This window comes from Xyrauchen texanus, chromosome 23, assembly GCF_025860055.1.
Source record: "Xyrauchen texanus isolate HMW12.3.18 chromosome 23, RBS_HiC_50CHRs, whole genome shotgun sequence".
NCBI lineage: Eukaryota > Metazoa > Chordata > Actinopteri > Cypriniformes > Catostomidae > Xyrauchen > Xyrauchen texanus.
In genome coordinates, this window is record NC_068298.1 from 19515304 (window position 1) to 19541135 (window position 25832).

Genomic DNA, 25832 nt, shown 5'->3' on the forward strand with positions numbered 1-25832 from the left:
TGATACTTACCACCCTGCACCAATTCTAGATCTCTAATCAAAAAAGTACATTTGTGATATTGACAATGTTATCTCCATTGTACAAAAGGTCAGATTTCCTTGCTCTTTGCTAAAATGATGTGGGGAAAATATTAATTATCAGGTTTTGCACAAACATGTGGAGTTGATGTCAGCTTGAGTGCATGTTCTCATTATAGCAAAGGGGTACAGCACATACCAAATCATTTGAAATTCTGAAATAATTTTTTTCAATTCAACCTTTGAATCAAATTAGTATCCTGATAATGTAAGATATCAAATAGAAAGATTCAAAAAAGAGACAAGTCACTAGTGGTCTGAGACTTTTAGACCCCATCCCATAATAAGTGTCTGTGCCTGAGAGGATATGTGTGCAGAACATGATGAGAGAAAGCAGGGGAACAAGGGGAAGCCTCTATTAGTGTTAATGTTTATGATTGCTGACAAGTATGTGTTTAGACAAGAAGTGGGGATGAGAGTCATATAATACATGGATGTCTCCCCGTTAAACAAACAAGCCATCAGTGTGTCCTTGGAAGCAGCTGGTTGTCTAATACTATACAGTACCTGTGTGAACACATCACACTCTTCTCATGGCATGTTTAAAGCCCTGAAAAAACAGCTCAATTGTAACTGCCTCAGCATCAGCTGTATATACAAGACCTTGGCCCACAGGTTTCATCCTTTGTGCAGGAGTGCTTGCTGTTTCAATTAACCAGCATACAATTCCAAAGATATCTCCTATTCTTCATCTATCTCCTTCTATTTGCAAAGATATATTTTAAAGTAAAGCCAACCAATGCAGTCTATTTGATTGTTGCCCAAAGCAAATAGTTCAATTTCAAGCTATTGATTTTACACTAGTTACCAAGTCAGTCGTGGATTCCAATAGCCAAAGCAGCTTTAAATGCCATTTACAAATAAAGCACTCGAATCAATAATAATACACAGAGGCAGCAACATTGAAAAAAAAATCAGTTAACAAACACATAATAGGCATAAAGAGCAGGGACATGTGATAGAGATCGTTCAGGTTTTTCTTAAAGGTAACATTCAGCTTACAAAGATCTGCCACAGAAGGGCCTGAATTGGAGAGTAGATATGTTGTAAATTCACTAAAGCCTGAATAAGCAAGAGAAAAATAATTAATTGCGCTCCAGATGTGATCAGCTGCACGTGTGTGGCACACTCCAAATGAACGTGACAGGTTAACGACACTGAGACTGATATCACCTTATTCAGCATATATCTTATATTATATATATTCTTATATCATACCCTTCTCCGTGCTCCACTAATTCAAACTTTGTCATCTAACTTCCTGTTCGTATTAGAGTGTACTGAGAAGAGTTGATCAAAATTGATTATGTGTGGGAGCACAGAAAGATGTTCTCCCCAAGAGATGATGGTGTGAGTCTACACAACCCCCTTACTATGTGAAAATGCTCGTGAGGTGTTTTTCTGTCACTGTAAATGTTACTCGCAGATAACAGGTTCTCTAAACAGTTTGCATTCTAAAAAAGAACATACAATTTGAATTATGTTGGAGAACATTCAAAAGTTAAATTTTTTTAATTGTGAATCGTCCATAAGCTTGATAAAATTTATCTATTTTTTTTTTTTGCTATATCACCCAGCCCTAATTTATGGTACTGAATTCATAATTATATACTCACAAAACTTTGAACAAAGCCAAAATCATAAAAAGTTAAGTTTAAATGTATTATTATTATTAGTAGTAGTAGTACTGTTAAAAAGTACTGTTCATTAAAGAGTAAAATGATCCATCAGGATGGAGTGGGACTAAAAAATAATCCCAGCAGATGGCTATGGTGACACCAGAATAGAAATAATAATAATTATGTTCAGCCGAAAAAAAAATATAAAACAAAATAATAATTGTGAAATGTGGCTGCAGGAGCCAGTGACACTCAGTGTTCAGAATATTAATGTAATAAAATTTCTCTATAGAACCTCTCGCGGGCCACATCAGAGCAGTCGGCAGGCGGCAGATGGCCCATGGGCCGTAGTTTGGACATCCCCATTTTAGACCATAATGTTTTTCCCTTCTAAATGTATCTTTATTAATCAGCATGTTACAAGCCTTTAATAATAAACAAATCGAATAAACAAATTGATTTCTGTTCTACTTTTGTGAAAATTACTCTCACTGGAGTTTAAACAAAAGAGACTGTATACAAACCACCTTGCAACAATGAAACGACTGGAAACAACTTGTTTCATGTTGGAGATAAAGTATGACCTGTTTCAGCAGATGTTGATTGTTGGACTTGCTTCAGACATGTCGCACAGAAAACACACTCACACAATAATATATAGCATGAGTCATGAGATGAGGAGTGGGATTGATTTAAGAGGTAAAATACATTATTACTTGAGGCAATTTTTTAGGGGAGATGAGAGTGGGCGAATTTGAGAGGGAAGAAGTGAATGGTAAAAGGATTGTTTTTGTTGAGTAACTTCATGTGCTCAAAGGCAACATAATGTGATTTCATAAAAGAGGTTGGGAGAGTGTTGTTTTCTTTCAAACTCTCCCTTCCTTTCTCATGTCTATGAGCCCCCCTCATCCCCCTAACTATGCCCTAGGGTTTGCAATGAGGCTTCTATTGGCTGTTGATTTAATAGTGTTGCTGAGAATAACCACAAACCAGGGGCAGGGTGCCCCTCCACACAGTTACCACAGCAACCCCTTAAATGCATGCAGGGCCATTTTGAAACACTAGTTAAAGCGTAAGCACAAGAGTGAAGAGTGGTACAAGTAAAACCTAATAAAATCTATACAGTACAACCTTTAAACAGTTCATGAAGCCACAATGAACTCATATCTCAAGTCTCAAGATATCAAATCTAAGGGATATCCATAGCATAGACTTCAAAATTGTAATCAGACTTAATTTAAAGGTGATGGTGCCTGGTCACATCATATTCACAGACAGCTTCAGACAGCCCAGGGTTTCCAGGAGCAAAGCCAGCATCATTAAACCAGACATCCGCTGCTTCCAACTACTGCTATTAGGTCAGAGCCAGAGAGTATTCTTGATTTCTTAATTAAGTGCTATTCCTAAATAGCATCTATTGAATAATATATCTGAAACAATCTCAAGCTTGTATGCAAGCTTTTCCTATTGGTTATGGACAAAAGCCTCTTACCTTGGCAGGTGAAACATTTGATGTGGAAGTGGACACTTTGCACTCGTACCACCTCCCCTTTGCAAACCTCCCGGCAACGATAGCAGTGGATTGATCCAGAGCTTCGTTCACTGCTGCTGGAGCTTTGCTGATAGGGTACTACTGAGAAAAAGACAAAAAGGCACTAAATAACAAACATTAGCAGGTTATATGTTTTTGGACATTAAGAATATCCTGTCATAAAGGAGAAGTGTGTAATTTATTGGCCTCAAGTGACACCAAATATATATATATATATACACACACACCGATCAGCCACAACATTAAAACCTCCTGCCTAATATTGTGTAGGTCCCCCTCGTGCATTCTGAGATGATATTCTTCTCACCACAATTTTACAGAGCAGTTATCTGAGTTACTGTAGACTTTGTGATTTCGAACCAGTCTGGCCATTCTCGGTTGACCTCTCTCATCAACAAGGCATTTCTGTCCACAGAACTGCTGCTTAATTCCCATCCACAACAAGCCAAAGGTGTACCTACATAATCTCCTTTTCTCTCTAGCCTCTATGTTTTGATTGCTTGAGGTTACTGGATGTTTTGTTTTTGGCACCATTCCAAGTATATTCTAGAGACTGTTGTGTCAGAAAATCCCAGGAGATCAGCAGTTACAAAAATACTCAATCCAGCCCATCTGGTACCAACAATCATGCCATGGTCTAAATCACTGAGATCAAATTTTTACACATTCTGAGGGTTGATGTGAACATTAACTGAAGCTCCTGCCCTGTATCAGCATTATTTTATGCACTGCACTGCCGCCGCACAATTGGCTTATTAGATAATCGCATTTGTGATTGTTGGTGCCAGATGGGCTGGTTTGAGTATTTCTGTAACTGCTGATCTCCTGGGATTTTCACACACAACAGTCGGTAGAATATACTCTGAATACTGCCAAAAACAAAAAACATCCAGTGAGTGGCAGTTCTGTTGACGGAAATGCCTTTTTGATGAGAGAGGTTTTGGCGGAATGAGGGGGACCTACACCATATTAGGCAGGTGATTTTAATGATGTGAATGATTGGTGAACACAAACATATATATATATATATATATATATATATATATATATATATATATATATATATATATATATATATATATATATATATATATATATGTACTTCATCCTTAAGCCAAAGGCATTGAATATAGTATTGTTTGACTGGCCTTGGGGTTTGACATTACAATAAGCCGAAGGTGTACCTAAACAATCTCCTTTTCTCTATAGCCTCAATGTATTGATTGCTTGAGGTGTTCTGGGTTGATTGCCCTCCTATTAAAGATGCATAACAGGCATTGAAACATTCAGCTGGTGAATAAATCAGTTACTGCACAATCACTGTAACAAGTGTTTTCCCTGCTCTAGTCTTAACAGATTAACTGGGGGAAAATATCTAAAACAGCAAGGGCACATGTTCCTTTCCTGATCTCATTGTTTTAGCTACAATGCTGGCAGCATGGCAGAACTGCCTTGTCCAAGATCAGATTCATCAGCACTGTGTTGTCACAGACCCCCTGAGAAAGAAAGCGAGGCAACAGCTAGGAAAAACAACAACAAGAAAGTGTCTGGCTCGATAAGGCATACTGGGAACTGGGTTTTAATGAGGGGTTTTGTGTGTGAGTTGGAAAAAACAAACGTAATCAGTGACTAAAATATGTCAAATAAGAAAACGATACTGATGAGACAAACTTGCACAAATGAAAGTTGTGCTCATTTTCTGCAAGAACAAATCATGACTGGCAATGTTCCCTCACCTGAACCTGAATTGCTGCAGTAGGTTTGCCTGATTTGGCCACAAATTCATATTGTGACTATTTTATGAAATACTGTGATTGTGATTTAAACTTTGATAACGATGAACATCCCATATTGCTGTTGATTAGATAATAAACAACACAAAAGCATAAAATCATATTGAAACAGCAGTGTGTGTAAAAACAGACTGATTGCACTGTGAATTCGACAAGAGGAGTTTGAAAGTAGAAAATCAGTCTGTGCAGACCGAAATTCAAACCACAGCCCCAAGTGGCCACAGCTGGAAGTGTTGTTGAGGTGAAATGTCCACAGGGTGGTGCCAAAAGCGAGTTGTAATTTAGTTGCAAATTATGTAATGCACTCAGTCGGAATGCATGTTTCATCAACCATACACCTTAACTAGAGATGCACTGACTGCAATTTTCTTGGCCGATTTCGATTTCCGATTTTTTGCAAGTGTGACCTGCCGATACCGATTTTTTCAGATTTTCTTTCTAATAACTATTATTGACCACATATACAAACAAAATCTACCTTTCTTCAATGCTACATTTTATTTTCATAATAAAATAAATTATTAAACATTACAATTTCCCCCAAACTGCACTAAGTTACAGGATCTTCTCTCACTTAAACAACTCTCAAAATAAAGTGCTCTGTGACTAGAAAGAGGTAGAAATAACAATTAACTGCAAATATGTTACTTTATATAACAGATGTCATTTTCCACTATTTTTATAAATGGACCTTTTTCTCTTTATTACTCGTCTAACAAAACAATTCCAAATATCTGAAAAAATGAAGTGTCCAATATGCTCAACTTACGTTAGATGTACAAATATCAGTTGTAAAACTGAGCACTGCTTCGGGAACGGCTTGCATACCTGTCAACACTCCCGTTTTTCCCGGGAGTTTCCCGTTTTGTTATTTCTCCCAAAAAAACTCCCGTAATTTGTATGGCCCAAACCACGTTATATGAATAATCAAATCAGTATATTATTCCAAGGTGGTCCAGTTGCCAGATCTTGAATGAAACGCATCCTACTCACACAATCGACACATCATACACATTACAAATCATGGATGACCTCAATCTGGCAACCTACAACCCATTTGCGCTGTTGATATCCGCGTAGGTAGTAGACGCGGGATGTTAAATCGAGCATCACTGCTAGATGGGAGAGGAAGACTCAGCTGGTGCTCCGGTGAAAAAAAACAAAATATACATGTAAATTTAACAACAGCTGGATGGAAGAATTGAATTTCATATCCCAAAGCCATATCGACAATGCCCACGCCTTTTGCAATGTGTGTCGCACAGTAACGCACTGATTTTAATATCGGACACGGTGAGAAAAATTATGTTAAATCACAACGGCACAATTTTTATGTATTTAGCCTGCCTCTGCAATCTAGCACCCCCCTTCCCCTCTCCCGGATTTGTGTACCCAAATGTTGACAGATAACAGGCTGCGTGTGTTACATGACACAAGGTTAAACAACTCGGGCAACGCAACGTCGGAAAGTACCTCCTAGTCTGTATCGAGGAAATTTATCAGATTTCTGGAGACATATCCAGCTGCAGACCCGCAGCACCACCAGTTTCAGAACCCCAGTTTCAGAACCCCAGCGCCAGAACCTGAAGTGAGGGGCGGAGTTATTGACAATGAGACAAGCATGGCGGAGAGCATGGTGAGTTGTGTAACGTTGTCTAAAGTTTTTGACATCATGTGGTGAAAAATTAAATGTGTGTGTTCAAGTTTTGCCGTTCAAGAGTTTAATAAACTTGCTTAATGGTTACTTGCATGATGTTCTGATTTTGCATGCTGTGACAGTTTTTACAAGAAAGACCCAAATACTGTTGACTGTGTTTTTGCATGGATTCAGAGCTTCAAACTGTGTGCTGCACAATGTAACTTCATATTAACAAATCTGTTTTATTATTTTTGTATTTTTGTTGTAGTAAGATGACAGCCAAAATTGCACCTGGCACATGGGTGCTACTGAAAAACAAGGTTGGTTATAAAGAAGTCTGCTAAAGTTGGGAGTGCTGAAGTGTCAAACCCTTAATAAACTCATGCTTTTTTTTTTTTTTTTAGGATATCCCCCAACAGATTGGTGGTGTAGACTGTGGAGTCTTCATGTTGATGGTGAGACATTGTTTTGATATAATTAAACCAATGATTGGTGTGGTGGTGTTTTTATTTAAATTTTTTTAAGTTGTTAAATACGGAACAAGGAAGATTTTTTTTAATTTGACGTTTACAGAGATAATTTTCCTTAATTTTTGCTGTTTTCCAGTATGCTCTACATCTTGTCTTGGGAGCACCCTTTGATTTTACATCTGTAAGTAATTACCAGTTCAAGTAATTGACCTTTATGATGTTGTAGCAGTTGAAATATCAAGATTTCTCTATTTTTGTCTTCCAGTGCGACTTTCCAAACATACGGAGATGGTGGGCTCTTATTCTTCTGGAGAACTTTGGGGTTTTCTCTGAAAGGTAGATACTGGACATTTACTCCAGCCCACCGTTACATTTGCACCCTCTTCTGATTAATTTTAAATTAACCAAGATATATATATATTCCAGTGCAGAAACCCTACAAGAGTCCCTTCCATGTGAAGAACAAGCTACACTTAGCAGCAGTGAGGCGGTGTGTGTGTATATATATATATATATATATATATATATATATATATATATATATATATATATATATATATATGTGTATATAACTCTTAACATATAATACATTTATATGTCACATTTATAAAGTCACATTTTCCTTTAATATTCTGTAATGAAGGCGCTCCCAATAATCCGGCACATGAAAGAAGCTGTGAAATGGCTCCATTCCAACAGCCATCTGCTCAGGGGTCCAGTGGAAGAGCCTCTTTTCATTCGAATGAATGAAGACCACAAGGAAAAGGCCCGCAACAATCTCCTGGAACAGTCAGAAGCTTCCAGAGAGCCCTTTCTATTTCATTTTGTGTTCAGGGATGACATGGAGTTATTTTTACAAGTATGTAAGGACAAAATGGGCCTGAGAGTGAATGCCTCATTTGATACATTTTAAGTTTAATTTATACAGGATTGTCATGATAAAATGGGCCTAGGGGTGAATTGGTCATTTGTTGTATATATTTTTATTGTTTCTTTTAAAATGATGCTTAATTTTCTCTCTTTTTTAGTTTTTTGACATGTTTTATTTTACATAAAGAAAAATGCATGCTGCACATGTTCTTGTGAAATAAAGTATATTTTATATAAAATGGCCATAAGTTTCAAGCATTTTTTTTCACCATCATGATCAGGAAGTAACTCTCATAATACAATGAAACGGATAAATATATACAATTATATTACACAAGATCAATGTTTTAAAATGCTTATTGTACTGTACCTTAAAGAATCATTATAACATACATTATAAAGTATGACGTTTCATTTGTAATAAAAGCAAAGTACTCTCCAAAACGTTAGGTGGCGCTACTCGGTTTCGAACGTAAGCTCCGCCCCTCACTTCAGGTTCTGGCGCTGGGGTTCTGAAACTGGTGGTGTAGCCTACTCTCCAAAAGGTTAGGTGGCGCTACTCGGTTTAGAACGTAAGCTCCGCCCCTCACTTCAGGTTCTGGCGCTGGGGTTCTGAAACTGGTGTTGCTGCGGGTCTGCAGCTGGATACTATTGGATTTCTGAAGCCTCTGTCCTCAACTATGGAGAACATCTGGTCATCCAGGGCCATGAATTCCATCATTTTCCTCGTAATTGCTTTGGTATTTTCGCTGCTCATACCAAGGAATGATAGGAGAGGCTGCTGACTTGTGGCTGGCTCTGAGCTCTGGCTAGCTTTAGCCGCTTTCACTTTTTCGCTTCTTTTTTAAAATGGGCATTTTCAGCTGGGTGATGGTGTTATAAATGTCTAATTAGGTTTGTTGATCCGAAAGTTATTGTGGTGGTTCCCCCACGGTTTACTTTGGCCAAACAATTATTACACATTTCGAACTTTAAGTATTCTTCACTCACAGTAAAGATCTTCCACCAATGACATGTTTACATGCGGCTGTGACGTTATTGCCTGCGCCGCTGACAACAAAATGGACCGGCTTGGAATCGGAAAGACATGAGGCTGACCGGCCGATCACCGGTCCGGGCCGAGCATGTGGAAAATCAGCTAATTCCGGTCCCTGGCCGGTCGATCGGTGCATCTCTAACCTTAACCCAAACTTCAACCCTAAACCTAAATGTCATTGTAGTGAAAATGCAATTTTAGAATGAAAATGCAGCCTTCAAATCATGCTCACCATTGTTTATGTACACGCAATTTCCTTTCTGGTTTCCACGGGACCAGAAGTTGTGTCCATGTGAAAACGATTACCTCCTGGTTTACATGGGACCAGAACCCATGTCTCAGAGATAGCTCGTGCAATGCACTTTAAACAGGGTTGGGGAGTAATGGAACACAAGTAACAGGATTATGTATTTAAAATACAAAATAAAAGTAATTGTATTCCACTACAGTTACAATTTAAATCATTGGTAATAATAATAAAGTTACCTTTAAAAAGTATTTTGATTACTGAAGAGATTACTTTGCATTTTATTGTCATTTGTTTAATTTAACATTTAGACCTTTCAGATGGAAAACATTTAAACATATATATGATGCGATCCAAAGTGAATTTGAACAGCAGTGAAACACTTTCATATGATGTGTTACATTCATACGAGCAGACAGAGAAGAAAGTTTGAATAAGTTTGGAGCAGAAGAAATAGAAATAAACCTTATTAAATAAAGAAAATTGTCAACTTTACGCTAAGCTAAAATGCTATTGCTAGCCATTTTACATGCACGCTACCAAACACTATCATATTTTTTAGCAAGAAAGTTCATGTTATATTATAATTTCTTTTTTCTGGTAAGACTTTTGATATTGGGGCAAAAATCTTATACTTGATAATCATTTTTGTATTGTTTTCCTGTAAAAATATCTAAATATCCTTAAAACAAGATCAATTTGATTTATCTTGTTTTAGAAATAACACTGCATAAGATATTTAGGTTTTTCAGAGAATGTATTTGTAACGTGTATTTTTTCTTACTGTACTGGAGTATTTATAGTCCAAACAAGTGAAAAAAATCTACCAGTGCTGAAGAAGTAATCCAAAGTATTTACAATACATTACTAACCTTGAGTAATCTAATGGAATACGTTACAAATGACATTTTACATCATGTATTCTGCAATCTTTAGTGGAATACATTTCAAAAGTAACCCTTCCAACCCTGGCTATAAATAGCATCACAGGAAAAGGTGAACACAATTGAAATGATGCCAAAATAGGGCCTTCAGAAGCAGCATGTAGAATTTTTGTCATGTTGGCAAAAACTAGAAACTAGTACTAGCTAGGATTACAGCGGTACACTGGTTTCATGGTATACCGCGGTAAGAAAATTTACGGTTATCATACCGTGTGCATTTGCTTATCTACGGTATTGAGAAAAGGACGGAGAATCTCACCTGCACATGCGCATCTCCTTTCCTCCTCGTCTGCCTGTCAGACTCGTCAACTTGCGCCACAAACACACACACATGCAACGGAGAAAATGTCAGAGAGAATCGAGGCGAGGGATTTGACATAAGTGTGTGTGTGTGTGTGTGTGTGATTTGTGATTTAGTGGTAATCAATTGAGGGTGGAGGGATTACCAGCCCCTTGCACCCATCCAGAGGCTACAAAGCGCCATGAAAAACGGGGAGTCTCTATTGGCCCTCCCCCCCATGGCGCTGCCCACGACATTGCCCGTCCGGCAGACCACGCGGAGGGACTGCACGAAGCTTCAGGTATTCTCGGCCAAGGTCATTCCCTCCCTTCTCTAAGCTTGCGAAACGTGGACCCCCCCTAATGCAACATCTTCGCAGGTTAGAAACATTTAGGCTGGCCTGCCTAAGATCCATCCTGGGTTTAACCAGGCTGGATTGTGTGAGGAGCTCACAAATCTTTGAAACATGTGGACAAAGTCCCATCGGTGAACTCCTCCGGCAGGCAAAGTTGTGTTGGCTGGGTCATGTAGCCCACATGCTTGTTCGGCAAGAAAGAGGGGGCTAAGCTGACACGGCACGGGCTGGAGAAGAGATGGAGTGATGTGGTACAGGAGGATGTGGAGCTGAGTGGACTTGCCGATGACTGGTACCAGCGGTGTCAAGATCGGCCTCTTTGGAGGAGTCTCGTGAAGGACACTACTGGCCAGTTGGAGGCAGTCACCCTCCAACAACAGCGGAGGGCAGAGGAGCAACGCTCACAGCAACGATCAGAGTGCCAGGTGGCTAAAGCACAGCAACTTCATTAGCCAGTCATCTCAGTCAGTCGAACAGTGTAAACTGTTGGATCTGTCCCGTGGACTCCTACCAGCGGGCATTCGAAACTTCACGTGGCCCTGTGCAACATGCACATAGCCTGGCACAAGCGTCATGGTGACGTCACTGCCACTTAGTGGCGAATGGCAGTGGTTGTTGTTGTTGTTGTGTGTGTGTGTGTGTGTGTGTGTGTTTTGTGAGTTAAAGCAGTGTTTCTCAACTGGTGGGGCACCTGTATATTCGGACTGGGTCGTGGACAGCAGGGAAAGAACAATGCCATGATTCTCCTATTGAATATATTTCGGCAGCATTTAATGATAATCTCACAATCAGCTAAAGGCTTCTCATCTGCACTTTTGCACGAGTGTAACGGAATCAGCTCGCGATCATGATCTGCTCTTATCTCTGACGTGCGAGCGCAACAACTGGGCTTCCCTCGATATTGTGGAGTGCAGACTTCAAAACTGATGTGACCATGAGACTTTTCTAGTTTAAAGCGTTACGGAGAAAGTCAAGTCGAACCTCTCAAACAGTAGGCAGTCCTGACATACCAAACAGGACTGAGGAAAAGAGCAACACTGTGCTATGTGGTATTTATTTATTTTATTTCATTATACATCACCTTCACAAAATTGTTTAATGATTTTATATGAGTAAAATAACTGTTATATTTTGACAAAATGTTAAAGTTTCGTATGAAATAATCTAAAGGTAGAATCTATTAGACCAAATTTTATATCAACAGTGGCAGTTGTAGTTAAAGTTTCAAGATGTGTTTCAGCTAGTGCTTATTTTATCATAAATACTATAATTTATTATTATTATTACTTTTATTTAAGGCTAGCTACACTGACCTAACCATGGTAATGAGGAGCCTTAACTCCTGTGTAAAGTGTATGTTCTGTTTTAATTATGTTTGAAATTAGGAAACAAACTGGATAATAATGGGCTCATATAAGTCATTTTTAAAAGGGAGGAGAGACAAATTCCTGTCGCTTTTGTTGTTGAAGTCAACAACAAAATAATGTCACTTGATGCAAGTCCTTGTACTTGAAAACCATGAACAAAACTATGCAACATAAAAGTAAATGTGACCCAGGATACATTAAATACTGGTTATGTTTTTACTGTAGTGGGTCTCCACTTGATTTCCAATGTAAAGTCTGGGTCCTAAAGTTGAGTTAATGGTACAGACAGGAGCAGTCAGGTTGTGCTGTCGCGTACCTACATTATATAACTAATTATTAATAATCATAGGGCATTACTTTAAAAGTTCACATGGCTGATGTTATTTTTCTTTTAGTAGTTAATATAATATGCTATGCTAACATGTAAACTAACATGCTTTATTATATAACAAGTTATAGTTACATGCTATTTTTTACCATGTTTATAATTCGGTTTATTATTATAATTATGTTAGCTTTCTTATTTATTCTATTTATTTTCAAAAGGAAGACTTTTTTACACATACTTCCATTAAAAAAAAATGGTTTGAAGTTTCAGTTATAATAAAGTGTTTGTTCAACCAAAAAAACTGAAACCCTTCTGTTTTTACTCCTTTAAGGGTCTTAAAGGAGTGATAATTGTAATTGATAAAAATAAATGTGTAATACCATATACCGTGATATTTTCACGGTTATCGTACCATGACAATTTCATACCATTGCAACCCTAGTACTGGCTTTTGTCTCCAAATTAAGTCATGTTTTTCCCACCTTTTGTTGCCAATAGAAAGAGTAACTCTTTAAGGGTGTTTACAATGTAGTCCTCAGAACTAAACACCTTTTTCAAATGACCAAAAAGTGAACAGTGAAAAAGAAGCCTTTTTCTTGGCAATCACACTGTACCTGAACTTTAAAGGGGACTCTTTTTAGACCACATCAGTTGTGATTTAGTCCACTTCAGTCCACTTTACATTCACAATGTTGTTTTTTGGAACCCAATAATCTTTAGTATTATACTATTATAATATAATACAGAATAATACATTATTATTATTATTAATAGTAATTGTAGTAGAAGTGTAGATATACAGTACATATCTATAAATACAGTCTATAAACATTACATTATATCACAGACTTTTGTGGTTTAATAATTACAATAGGTCATAATGCAATTTTTCATTTATATCAATTAATTGTGCAGTCATTCCGTAAACATATTGCATATTGGTAAAAATATCTGCAGGGCTAAACAGCAGAATTATGTGTGACAGGAGCCTCCCACAGACTTTCACTATTACAAACAGTGTCTTGTAGATGGAAAATAATTTCACATATTGTCTGTCTATTGGAAGAAAGAGTTTCTTTGACTTCTCTTCAGCCACTGCTGAAGAACAATGATCCATTAATGCTGTTATGCCTCCTTCAGTAGCTCAATCTCACACTGGTAATATTGTAAGCACTTATTCCTTTGGCAGGGCAACACGCTGTCTGGCTGACTGCCAACACTAATTTCTGAATTCTGTGTGTGGCCCTCAGCTCGGTGAGAGACATCCTGAAGCCCACAGTCTTTTGTCTGTGTAGCGTGTTGCATAGTCATTATGCTGTTAAAAGAAGATAGCACCTACACAATAATTTTTTATAAAGCTGTACATTTCAGAGATGTTTTGCAATATTTGGTAATGTGGGAGAGCTATTTTCATCCAAATCTTTGCCTTTCTTAGTTCCTGAGTGTATGCCAGGGCTCCATAAGCTTTCAAAAACTATAATACACAAACAAATAGAGGTGACATCTCAAAAGAGAATAAACTGCATGCCATGAAATGACAATCAGTCTTTCAGGAATCTTTCACCTGGCAGTTCTGAGCATCACATGCTGTAAGCCCGGCTAAGAGTGGGGCTCTTACAGGGCAATATTAATCTCTGCAATACCACAAAGCGCATGCAAAGAGATCAGGGGAGGACACACACACTGCTCTTATTCCTAGGATTAAAGTTTTAAATGGTTCCTGAATTATTTTTCAATCATGCATTGGTGGAAAACCTTGCCGGAATAATTGCTTATTAAAGCAACTTTTGAAAAGAAACTGTCTATTATTAATACTTGACAGTCTTTGCATTATGTGGATTCAAAGAAAAACAAAGACATCCAAGTTCCCAAAATAGGTTACTCTGCATTTACTTAAATTGCAGATGGTTTAAGCATATGTTGCAGCAAATTCCCCACGGTTTGTACAAAACAGACTCAGTTATAATCTCATAAATAAATAAATGTATTCCGGAATGTACAAAAACATTGGCTGTACAAAAAGACAAGCCACATGACACATTCAGCGAAGCCTAGTGCTTCTGAGAAACTTCAGAGCACTTTTGATGAGCAATATTTAGCAAAGGCCTAAGGTGTAAGGTGATAACCACAGGACATGAGGGGCCACTGCTATTTCTGCCCTCAGCGGAGGAGCCTCCTGGGGATTATAGTCACATAGGATTGCAGGAGAACGGAGGTGACAAGGCTGCTCTCAATTCCTCTATAGCCAGAAGAGAGGTGTAAACAAGCCCTTATGGCCAGACAGAGACAACTTATTCTTTACAGTGAGCACTGCATGGGTGAAGACCTTTAAATCCAGTGCGAGAATTAATGGCTAAGTAACACCCCCATTTCCTAATTAGAGTCAGAATCCCTCCTCACGGCAAGTACAATACTGACAATTACTAGAAAACCGTTTTTGGTGGTTGTTTAACAGAGTAATAACACACAGTAACAGCACTGATTGCTTAAAATAACACTAAGGAATACATGTGCAGCCATTTACATTTACATGTATGCATTTGGCAGATGCTTTTATCCAAAGCGACTTACAGAGCACATATTACAGGGACAATCGTCCCGGAGCAACCTGGAGTTAAGTGTCTTGCTCAAGGACACAAGGGTGGTGACTGTGGGGATCGAACCAGCAACCTTCTGATTTACAGTTATGTGCTTTAGCCCACATTCAACATATCTGTACTCTTCCTTGATACATTATCTGGCAGATAATATTGCTGAACAGACAGATCCCAAACACGTAATAGGGTTTTCAGTACATAGTCATTTTACGATTTAAATATCCAGTCATTCACAAACTACTGACAATGTTAGATATCTCTGGGGGTGTCAGGAGTCTGGTCATTATAAAGAGACATCCAAACAAACAGCGTCATAACTTTAGTTACAGCTGTTTGCAGTCCGGAGGTAGACATGAGCCTAGGGAGAACCTTACAACAAAGATATATGGCTACCGTTACATTAGAGCCAACATTGCTGTGGTGACAAAAGTTGAACTGACTCTGTCAAACAATGATCACTCAAAGATGCCGAACCCAAGGTTAGAAAAAATTTGGTCTGAGGGCCTCAAGGACTTGTGCTGGCCTTCTTATGCTCTAAGGGTTACTAATGATTTGGGATTTCAACTACGCTTGTAGAAATGTGTTTGATGGCCTGATTATCTGATGAAAATCCCAAGGGTTGCTTGGTGTTATTCAGCAATTATAAGCCATAGCTGTGGTTTTGCCTTGCTTTAGCCATTTCAATCCTGTCTGAACACATATTCTATTAAAGATTTACATCTTAGTAGGGTATTGAGAATATCCCTAGAGAATAATCAACCTCCACGCTAACTACAAAAGATTCATTCTTAAATTCTTTAGAAACTTAAGTGTCATTTTTGCACAACTAGCTTCACCAAATGGAATTACATAAATAAATATATTGTTTAAACAATGTTCCTGAACATGCTTCCATCTGCCATTGTTTGGATAAACAAAGAGTCCAGCTTGGTTTGATGACAAATCATAATAATAGTTTGAGATGTAAAAACGTAAAAACATTTATAAATAAAAAAACTGTTGATGATATTTTGATTTTTCATAACCCGAACCCAAACCTAACCTTAAATTCTAACCCCTAATACACAAACCCTAAATCCAACCATGAAGAAAAATGGAATGAGATATGGTTTATTGGCAGGTTATTGTACAGGCTGTTGACATACATCAGTCATTTGTATTGCATAAATAAATATGGAATGAGTACCCAAATTTGTTCCCTGACATTTCCAAGCTAAAATTAAATGCTTGTACTGTATTGCTTTAAAATTCTTTTAGTCGACTGGTTGGTCTCTTTGGGAATAAAAGTAATACGTTTTTGTACAAGACAAGTCGTACGATATCTTATGATTTCGGCATCACATATCAATTATTATGAGTTGTCATGTGATGTTGAATAATCCTGCCCCAAACTCATGCTATTGATGAAGACAATCTTGCCTTGTTGGGCTGATTGGATTTGCTTAACAAACAGAGCAATATTTTGATAGCACCACAAAGCCACAGTATTTAATGTGGACAATTTTTTTTTTCTCAGGTAAATCAAAATACAAATGGCTTACTGCAAGTTGTCTCTGCATATTACGCTGAAATAGGAGAAAGTATTTTAACTGAAAAAAATATGCTTCAGCTTTAATGAGAAGCAGCATAACCTTTAGACAGAGGTTAGATTATAAAAGTTTACTTTCTGTTAACTTTAAGAATCATGCAATTGGATTTAGCATTGTTTACTAAGCTGGAAGACAGTACTACTATATAAGAAACAAACGAAGTTATAAGCTTAGCCCACTAACAGAGCTTGCCAAAATCAAATGGGAGATAAATAACACAGCGTAGCACAAAACTCTACTTAATAAAAGGCAGTCTTTAGCTGGTTCTAAAACAAAAATGCTGAGCAATGATGAGACAGCAGATGTCTTGTGATGAAACAGTTATTAAAACTATTTCCCTGCATGAAAGTATCTGTTTTTCAAAGCTAAGTGACTAACTATTACTTTCTATTATGCTTTGAAGTTGCTATAATAGAATTGAATTAGCACATCCAGTGAACACAACAATTAGTACTATTTCTTTGTACAGTATATTACTCTCTATAGCATGTCTTGCAAATGTTGTAGTGGATGTCATTTGAAAGCCAGTTTGTGTCTGCAACAGGTTAATCTATTGGCTTTCATATCCATATGGGCTTATAGAAATAGCTCCATCAAATATATTTCCCTGTATATGCAAGCCTGGAGAAAAGCATGGTGAATTAAATCTTCAGAATGAATCTACAGAAAATTCAGTGTTAACAAGTATAGTGTGCTTGTCTGCTTCTCTTTTGTTCCCAGTGCTGCTATATCATAATGTTGGACTACAGGAGAGAAAAAAGGGTGCTGACGCTGGTCTGGACTGCGCTCCAGATGGGATGAAAGTGTGTTTAAGGTGCAAAAGTGGGTCTATGTCTGCTGGCATACAAGCTCAGATCAAATCAACTTCCAAGTAGAGCTTATACATTATGCAGATAGGTGAAACATGGTGATATTAATGCAAATGATGCAAATGCAAATAGCACATTATATTTAATTAGTATGGCAAATTTTGGTGAATGACCAAAGCTATTAACAGCTATAACAGCTATTTCTAATAGATTCACTGGGCTTTTACAAGATTACCTGAAATGCATTAAATTGCTGCTGGGCCACATTATCCTGACCAGCAACCAACTCTATATGTATCCAAGTCCATTTTTTCATTAATCTCTAAATTTGGGCTGTTGATTTAACACGTAAATTCAGAGTAAAGTAGAAGAAAAAACAAGTAATGTTAAAGTCATGGAAAATTCCTACATTCAGAGCAATTCAAGCTTAAAGAACCATCTTTTTTCATTAGGGGAAATAAGCGAAACTCCAACTGTACAGACAACAAACTACACTCAGGCTTGCTTGACAGTAGGGTTGTGCCGATGGACGATATCATCGTCCATCGTGATGGCTGACCAACATCACGATGTAGAGCCACCGTCGTGATGCCATGCCCCCTTTTGCGAGTCTTGCTAGTGTGACTCACTAATCCTAGTCTCTTCTATAGTTAACCTAAAAACTTTGCAGGGATTGCTCTGTAAATTAAATTGAGAATATAACTAATGCATATATGCTATTTTAAATACTGTAGTATATGCCAGAGACGTGACGTGTTAGTCTGTGAAAATACCGTGTCAGGCAGGCTACACAAATATTGATCTTGACTTCTTGTCTTTTTTTTTTACATGTCTTACACTGTACATTTAGATTAAAATATTTTATGTTGTAGGCTACAAGAAAATAGCCTTTATTAATGAATTATTAGTAGTTGTAGTGTCTCAGATAATCTTGCTCATTGTCACATAGCTCTTGTATACACTGAAGCGGCAGTTTAAGATCAACCCAGACCAGCGAACGTCAAATAACTTTTGTCTGGTTAATACTTTTAAAGAAAAATTTCCTTGGCCATAAATCCATAATGTCAAATCAAATGAAAGAAACAAGGTGAATATGAATAACACACATTTATTAAAACATAGAAGAAAAAGAAAACGGGAACAACACTCAGACCGAAACTCGGCATTAACATTTCACTTATAATTAGCAGCACAATTAACTTCAGCACAGGCTACAAAATAAATTATGTTACTGAAATATTGTAAAGTGGTCATATGAACTACACAAATGAACGTTTAAAAAATAATATGCAAAATCGAATAGCTCCGCAACAGATGGCGAAAAATGCGTAAAGAAGTCTAATATCTTTCACCATAGACCATGTTTAAATTTCGATGTTTCTGGCCAGAAATACCAACATATTCACTTTATCTGGTTTTAATAAGCTGCGGATTGGAGTAACTACACTACCCGCTGTGCTGAAGACCCGCTCTGATGGAGTACTGGTAGCACATATGCACAGATATTTCCGTGCTAATCTTGCCATGAACGGAAACCTTTTGTCGTTCGTTTTCCACCAAGTCAGCGGGTCCTCTTCCCCATCAATGGCCATTTCCTGCAGGTACATGGTCATTTCTGCCTCGACCTTTTGCTCATCAGTGAGTAAAATAACGAAATTATAGTTTTTAAGTGGAAAATAGTATTTATGTAAAGAGATATATTAAAATAAAAAGTGCACAACTCTTCTTAAGTGAAAGCTAAAAAAAAAAATGCTTCACGTGTCGTGCAACCTACTGATAAAGCGCCGACGAGTCATTAGTTGGGTTAGTAAAATAACGAAATTATAATTTTTCATATAATTTTTTAAAATTATATGAAATTATATAATCCCCCCCCACCCCCCGCCCCGCCCCACCGACGATATCATCGTCCATCGCAATGTTTTACTGTCAACATCGTCAACTGCCAATTTAGGGGACATCGCCCAACTCTACTTGACAGCATAAGATGGAAATGTTTTTGTTCAAAAACAGAGATGTTGAGATATATTTTTCAAACTACACTTAATTTGACACAGCAACCTAAATGATGCAGCATTAGTGTGAAGCTCGGAAAGCATCCATCTGACACATGATTACTTTTACTTGTCTTAGAAAAGCCCTTATAACACATTTTTATAGGACAGATTGACGAATTAAATTGCTAAATGGATTGTTGCAGACTGTAGGCCACTTTTTGTATTGTATTTTCCATGCTTTACTTGTTTACCAAAATAATGCATTTTAATTGTATGAATATAATAAAAATTTAAATATACTGCATATTATATGTATTATTATAAAATGTATAATAATTGAATAATTATATATTGAATTATTGTTATTTGGGGGGGCTTTCTCTGCAAATAATTTTATATGTGAAAAATTGCGGTTAATTAATCGACATGTCATATAATTAATTAAATTAAAAATTGTAATCGATTGATAGCCCTAGTCTAAATTAATGCATTAAGGGATAGATCACCCAAATTCTCTTATAATTACCACAACCTCTTGTTGTTCCAAACATGTATGACCCACATTTTCTATATAGTGAAAGTGAATGGTGATTAAGGATAACATTCCACCAATCTCCTTTTGTGTTCCTCGGTAGAAAGAAAATAATTTGTGTTCAGAACAAAAGGAGGGTGAGAAAATGATGAAAGAATTTACATTTTAGATGAACTAACACATTAGTGTTCCAGAAGACTTTGTAAAGGCTAGGTATGTTTAAAAGGGGTGCTGCAGTTGCAGATAACCATGTTAAAGTGGTCTAGGAACATTGAAGGTTAGCTGGGTTCTACCCTGCTGATCTCCAGAGGGCTGGCTTGACAGGACAGTGGTGATGGAAGCACTTCTGTAAGTGTGTGTGTTCTTGTGAGATTGATGTGAGGGACAGCTGAGTTGTAAACGCTGACACAGGTTCTTAAGAGGAGCAGGGTATGGATGACTTTAGGAACCTTTACTGGGTGTAGCAGGGCTGGTCAAAGAAAAATGGAGATACAGTCTCATTCATCTTAACAGTTAGGAATTTTCAACCATTTTAACCAGCTCTTTTAGTCTTGTCACTACTGTCATGATCACTCTCTTTATTTCTCACTGTACCTCACTCATTTTAGCTTGTAACTCTACAAATACTGCAGACCAAAAGTGTTCTTGCAGCTCAACTGGTAGTGCATGATGCTAGCCATGCCAAAGTCATGGGTTTGATTCCCAGGGAGTACATTTCTTCAATATGCAGCATTACGTTTTATAAAAGTATCTACCAAATGCAGAAATGTAAATCTATAATTTAGAAGAGGCTTAAAGGCACAAAAACCCTTGATATTCACAGAAGACTGAAAGAAGGAAACAGGGAGGAAAGGGAGAGCATATTGAGGGAGCTCTCCACCGCTTCCTTGTTTGTCTGTTCTCTCAGTGATGCAGAAAATAGGGGGCAGCTGATAATGGCATTTGGCCATAAGAAATGAAGGGAGCAGCAAATGAAGAGAGACTGAGTGACATCTGTGTAACTGCTCTGCATTTTTCATTGGTTTCAGGCTAAAATGCCCAATCTAGTGTACAGCACATCACTGGATGAAATCAACTCTATTTAAATACCATGCGTCTGCATGGTTGGCTTGCAGGTAAGTTTGCGACTTAATGTCAGTTGCATAATTGTGTAATGGTTGTCTACTGAAGAAGAAAATGAGAATTCAAGGTATAAAATTTGGAAGTGGAGATCATCTCGGGACACACTGGAATACTTTTATATTTACTGACAATGTTAAATATGCTTGATTAGGTAATAAGCTTTACTGCATGTTTTGCAAAGCGGGGAATCGATCTCCAGGTCTACGGTGGACCTGTTTGTTGGGAGCTCTACAGCTAGTCCTGGGCAGGCATTCCCTTGCCATCTGTAAGAGGCTTATAACACTCATGCTCCATACGGTTGTGTGCTGGTAACAGAAACATCCAAAGATGTTAAATTAGTGGATGTTGTTTTATGAGAAAGGCTTTTACTGTGAAAAGTGCAAGAAGCCATTTGCCCTAAATTCAGGTGAGAATGGGAAGGTAGGACTGGAGCAGTACAGAGAGAGTGGGACACATGACGGCAAGGCTTGTCTGTCCTCTCATCAGTTCAGAATGCAATTTAGCGGCTTACTGCAAGAATGCGAAACATTTCTGATCGCAGAACAGCAAAGCATTTGCCAAGATGGCACAACAAACAGGGAAAACAGCTCTGTTTTCCATTAGCACTCCAGGAATGATTACAACAGCCCTTTGGTAGCTTCAGCTGAACTTTTCACATAAAAGGTCCATTATCAAATGCAGCGATCATGACCTTGCAACATCAGCTGACTGAACCACACAAGCCTCAAAGGAGAACATCATAATATAACTCTTTCTCTCATATTTACTGCCCCTCTTTCTCACTTTCAGTGGGTGCGTGGCTTTGATTGTGTATAGAGGGGTTTACATTTAACATATGACAGATTTCTATAGTTTTAATCAATTATATAATTTATTTGCAGCACTGGGTTAATGAATGCAACCAAGATATCTGACTGGCACCAAGCTGGCCACACCAGTCATCTAAGTATATGTGAGTGTTGTAACATCCATTCTCAAGATATTACATCTCCAAATGGGCATCAGCATTATTTCCTACTCCTTTATCTGTGATTCATATGGATTTCCTCGTTAATTTTTATCAAAGGTTGGTGCAAAACGGTCAAGCAACTTGCTAGCACCACTTTGCAACTTTTTGAAAATGTTCTTTGATGAGTAGCTCAGATGAAAGGAATGACAGTCCCTTCAAAGGTGCGCACGAGCAGCGATCATTGGTAAAAATTTGGTCAAGCATTGGAATTTTATTATTAGCCTATTATTATTTTAAACATCTTCTTTAGTGAGAATGTCATTAGGACAGGGGCAAGACAATAAACACTTGAAACACTCGAATAAGATAAATTGCTCTTATTTCTTATGCACAAGATTATGATTATGCTTAGCTTATTTCGCATTAGAAGGCTACTTAATGAGTCATTGCGATTCGAAGTAATGATGAAAAGAATTTACTCACCGCTCGTGCTCATGATGCTGAAACAATAATCCAAGAGTAAAACTGAATATCTAGACAGCAGAGGTTGTCTTTTGTTTCACCCCCCCAAACAAATCCAGTTATCCAGCATATGTCCGATTCGAGCCGATAGAGAGGAATTCAAAACATTTTTACAAAAATGTCCCCATGTTATTCCCGGACCACAAAAGGGCAATGAATACCTGGTTAATAATAACAACGGTGAGCTTTTCCACACAGGATGTAGCGTTTGAAGTCCTGCAACCCGTTTGAAAATGTTAGTTGAGTGTAGGGCGGATGACGGGTTGCAATAAAGCGGGATGTTGTCTTGTCACATTCTACGCTCTGCTGCTGTTTCTCGTGTATATGCCTGAGATTGTTGAGCGGCACTCAGGGTTGGTTGGGAACAGTGGACGAGGCGCTGTCATTGTACTCTCGCGCTCACATCTATGGAAGTGCTCGCTGGCGTGACGTCAGGGCCAGACAGCAGCGTGTTTCCACACACCTAATCTACCCTGCTTGCGACGCGAGCGTACTAAGCGGCGCGGCGAAGACAGCTTCGTTGATCAAACAAGTTCTATTTTGGTCGTTTGCTTGCAGTGGAGATGAGGTGTCAGGTCAGTGACAAAATTGAAGGGTAGGGCTGGGTTTTCGCAGATTACAGCATTTTTTGTACTGTACATGGATATATAGCGCCCTCTTATGCGGAGTCATAATAAATAGCTACAGTGTAAATTAGCAGAGCGATTAGCTCAGTTTAAGCACCTAGCCGCCAATAAAAGATTTCCTTACTGTTAAAATAATTAATGACTATTATAATCACCAAAACTACTGTCAGTATTAATGAGACATAACAATTTATCCTTACATTCATTAAAAATATTTTTATAAATATTGTTAAAATGTAGGCTACGCATTTCAATTTTATAAAAAAAATCCATCGAATTGAGCTGCGTAAGGTTTAACAAAATTAAATCAATAAAACTTAAAAGTTTTTTATTTTATTACATTTTATTATTGTTGTGTTATAAAATGTAAATTCGTAATCTTAATTTTGTTGTTGTTGTTTGTTTGTTTTTGTAGTTTTCGTTTGTTTGATCCTCAATCCATAGACATTATTTAGAGAAGAGCAATACTTTTCGCAGGAATAAAAACGAGCCTATGAGGGAAAGACAATGTCTCTTCAAGAGCATGCACTGTAAAGATAGCTTTACCCCAACTGATTTTTACAATTCTTCTTTTCTAGATTTTTTTGTCATCTGAACATTATTATTTTTATTTATTTTATAAATAAAATAACTTCTGAACGATCAACACAGTTTAACAACAGTAGCCTACAACCCATGGAAGAGACTAGTCATCACACCCTCCGTTCCCTCTCGAGAGGTCTCTCCTATTGCATAAGTAGCTTACGCTATGGGAAAACTCAGTTTCTCGAGAAATATTGAAGTCTTTATGTAAAACGCATTGCAGCTGCACAGCAGACAGCAATGAGCGAGGCAGCTCGGTCATTGGCTGTGCTGTGGCAACTTGCTCGAACCAATGACGGGGCGACTCTGAACGCGCGACCAATGAGCGCGTTTCACGCCCGCGCGCTCAGAGCCCGCCAAGATTAGCGTGGCTAAGGCTATATATTAGGCGCCCCCGTCATGAGAGTTCTTTAGATTTAATCTCCTTCAGCAAAGACCTTCTCTTCGCTGGATCCTCTGGATTATTGGAGTCTTTTCGCCCGCCGTCGACAAGCCTACAGCAGGACTGCTACGAGGACGCCGGCGCCTTCAGCCGCCTTCAAAGCCTTCTGCTACGCATCACCTTATATCCTTTACTAAGCAATAACTTTTCAAGTGTTCGCCTCTGCGACGATTTTTTGTCCTTAGTAAAGAGCAAATTCGAGGCGTTGTTTAAAATGCCTTCGACCTGCGCCTCGTGCAGAGGCCCTCTTCCTGGGACCTGACCACGCAGAAGCTGCTCTCACTCGAGGCGGATGCCCCGAATGTGACTCCCTGGGCCTCACCGAGCTGCGCGCTCGCTTTGCCGCCTTCGCCGCGAACGAGCCTGCTACCACCGTGCTGCCATCCCCTCTGTTCGAGCCACGCAAGAAAAAGCGCCGCTCACGGAGGCCGCCAGAGCACGCGGACTTCAGTGACGTCACGCCGGGCCAGTCTCCACGTGCTTCACCACCACCCGAGCTTGACGAGTGGTTCCTGCAAGGGCCCCGGCAGGCCCCTCGACAGAGACCCTCCCTTTTTCTTCCCCGAAGTTCACGACGAACTCACAAAGTCGTGGAAAGCCCCGCACTCTGCTCACCTGAAGCCTTCTTTCTCTTCCTCGCTCTCCTCGGTGGACGGCGCGAGAGAAAGAGGCTACGAGGGAACCCCGCCCCTCGAGGAGGCTATGGCCAACCATCTGTGCCCACCCTCCACCGCTGGATGGAAAGCCAAAGCTTCTCATCCCTCGAAGCCCTGCAGATCTACCTCAGCTGTCGCCGGTCACGCATATGCCACCGCCGGCCAAGCTGTGTCAGCGCTTCATTCCATGGCTGTTCTGCAGGTCTATCAGGCCAAACTTCTCCGCACCATGGACGAATCTGGACCTGAACCTGAGGCTTTCAAGGACCTGCTTCAGCGCCACTGATGTAGCCCTGCGAGCCACAAAGGCCACCGCCCAATCCATCGGCCGGGCCATGGTTAACCTGACTGTCCTTGAGCGCCATCTGTGGCTGACGCTAACAGAAATGAAGGACGCGGATAAGGCGCCATTCCTCGACGCGCCTATCGCCCCAAGCGGCCTGTTCGGACCGGCGGTAAAAGAGTTCGCTGAACGCTTCACTGAAGCCCAGAAGAATTCGCAGGCTATGCGTCACTTCCTGCCTAAGCGCTCCAGCTCGTCACAGAGCCGTCAGAGACCGCCTCAGCTGCAGCAGCGAGCCAGGGCGGCGCCTCCCGTCTCCCAGCCCAGACCTGAAACGGACGCTCGACGCCGCTCGCGTTCCGCTAACCGAAAGCAGCCGCCTGAGCGACGGGGACCTCGGCCCAAGATCGTGCTGAACCCGGAGCCTCGTAAGCCTTCCTAGCCATAGGAAGAAAGAGAGAGAGTGCGTGTCTCGCAAAAGTCATCGCGCTGTCATCAAGCGCTGCTTGCCTGGAATTTGGACCTAACGACTGCAGAGTTGTCCTTAG

At 39.1% G+C, this 25832-nt stretch overlaps 1 protein-coding gene and 1 long non-coding RNA gene across 7 annotated transcripts in view; one reads left to right on the plus strand and one right to left on the minus strand.

Moving 5' to 3' along the window:
- Positions 1-23257, minus strand: part of LOC127663127 (actin-binding LIM protein 3-like) — a 105777-nt gene extending 82520 nt beyond the window's left edge. For 5 of the 6 annotated variants that reach the window (XR_007972968.1, XR_007972967.1, XR_007972965.1 and 2 more), the window contains exons 1-2: positions 22657-23257; positions 3190-3330 (exon numbers count right to left, since the gene is read on the minus strand). Coding sequence is in view for 1 of the 6 variants with exons in the window: in XM_052154596.1 (XP_052010556.1) it covers positions 3190-3330; positions 22657-22669 (154 nt within the window). In the remaining 5 variants the exon portion in view is untranslated. The remainder of the gene's footprint in view (positions 1-3189; positions 3331-22656) is intronic. The other variant, XR_007972966.1, reaches the window with a different exon arrangement.
- LOC127663133 (uncharacterized) lies at positions 6780-7613 on the plus strand. Its single transcript, XR_007972969.1, has 3 exons — positions 6780-7136; positions 7288-7332; positions 7417-7613. It is a non-coding gene; the product is annotated as an uncharacterized LOC127663133 (long non-coding RNA).
- Positions 23258-25832: the final 2575 nt, after the last annotated feature.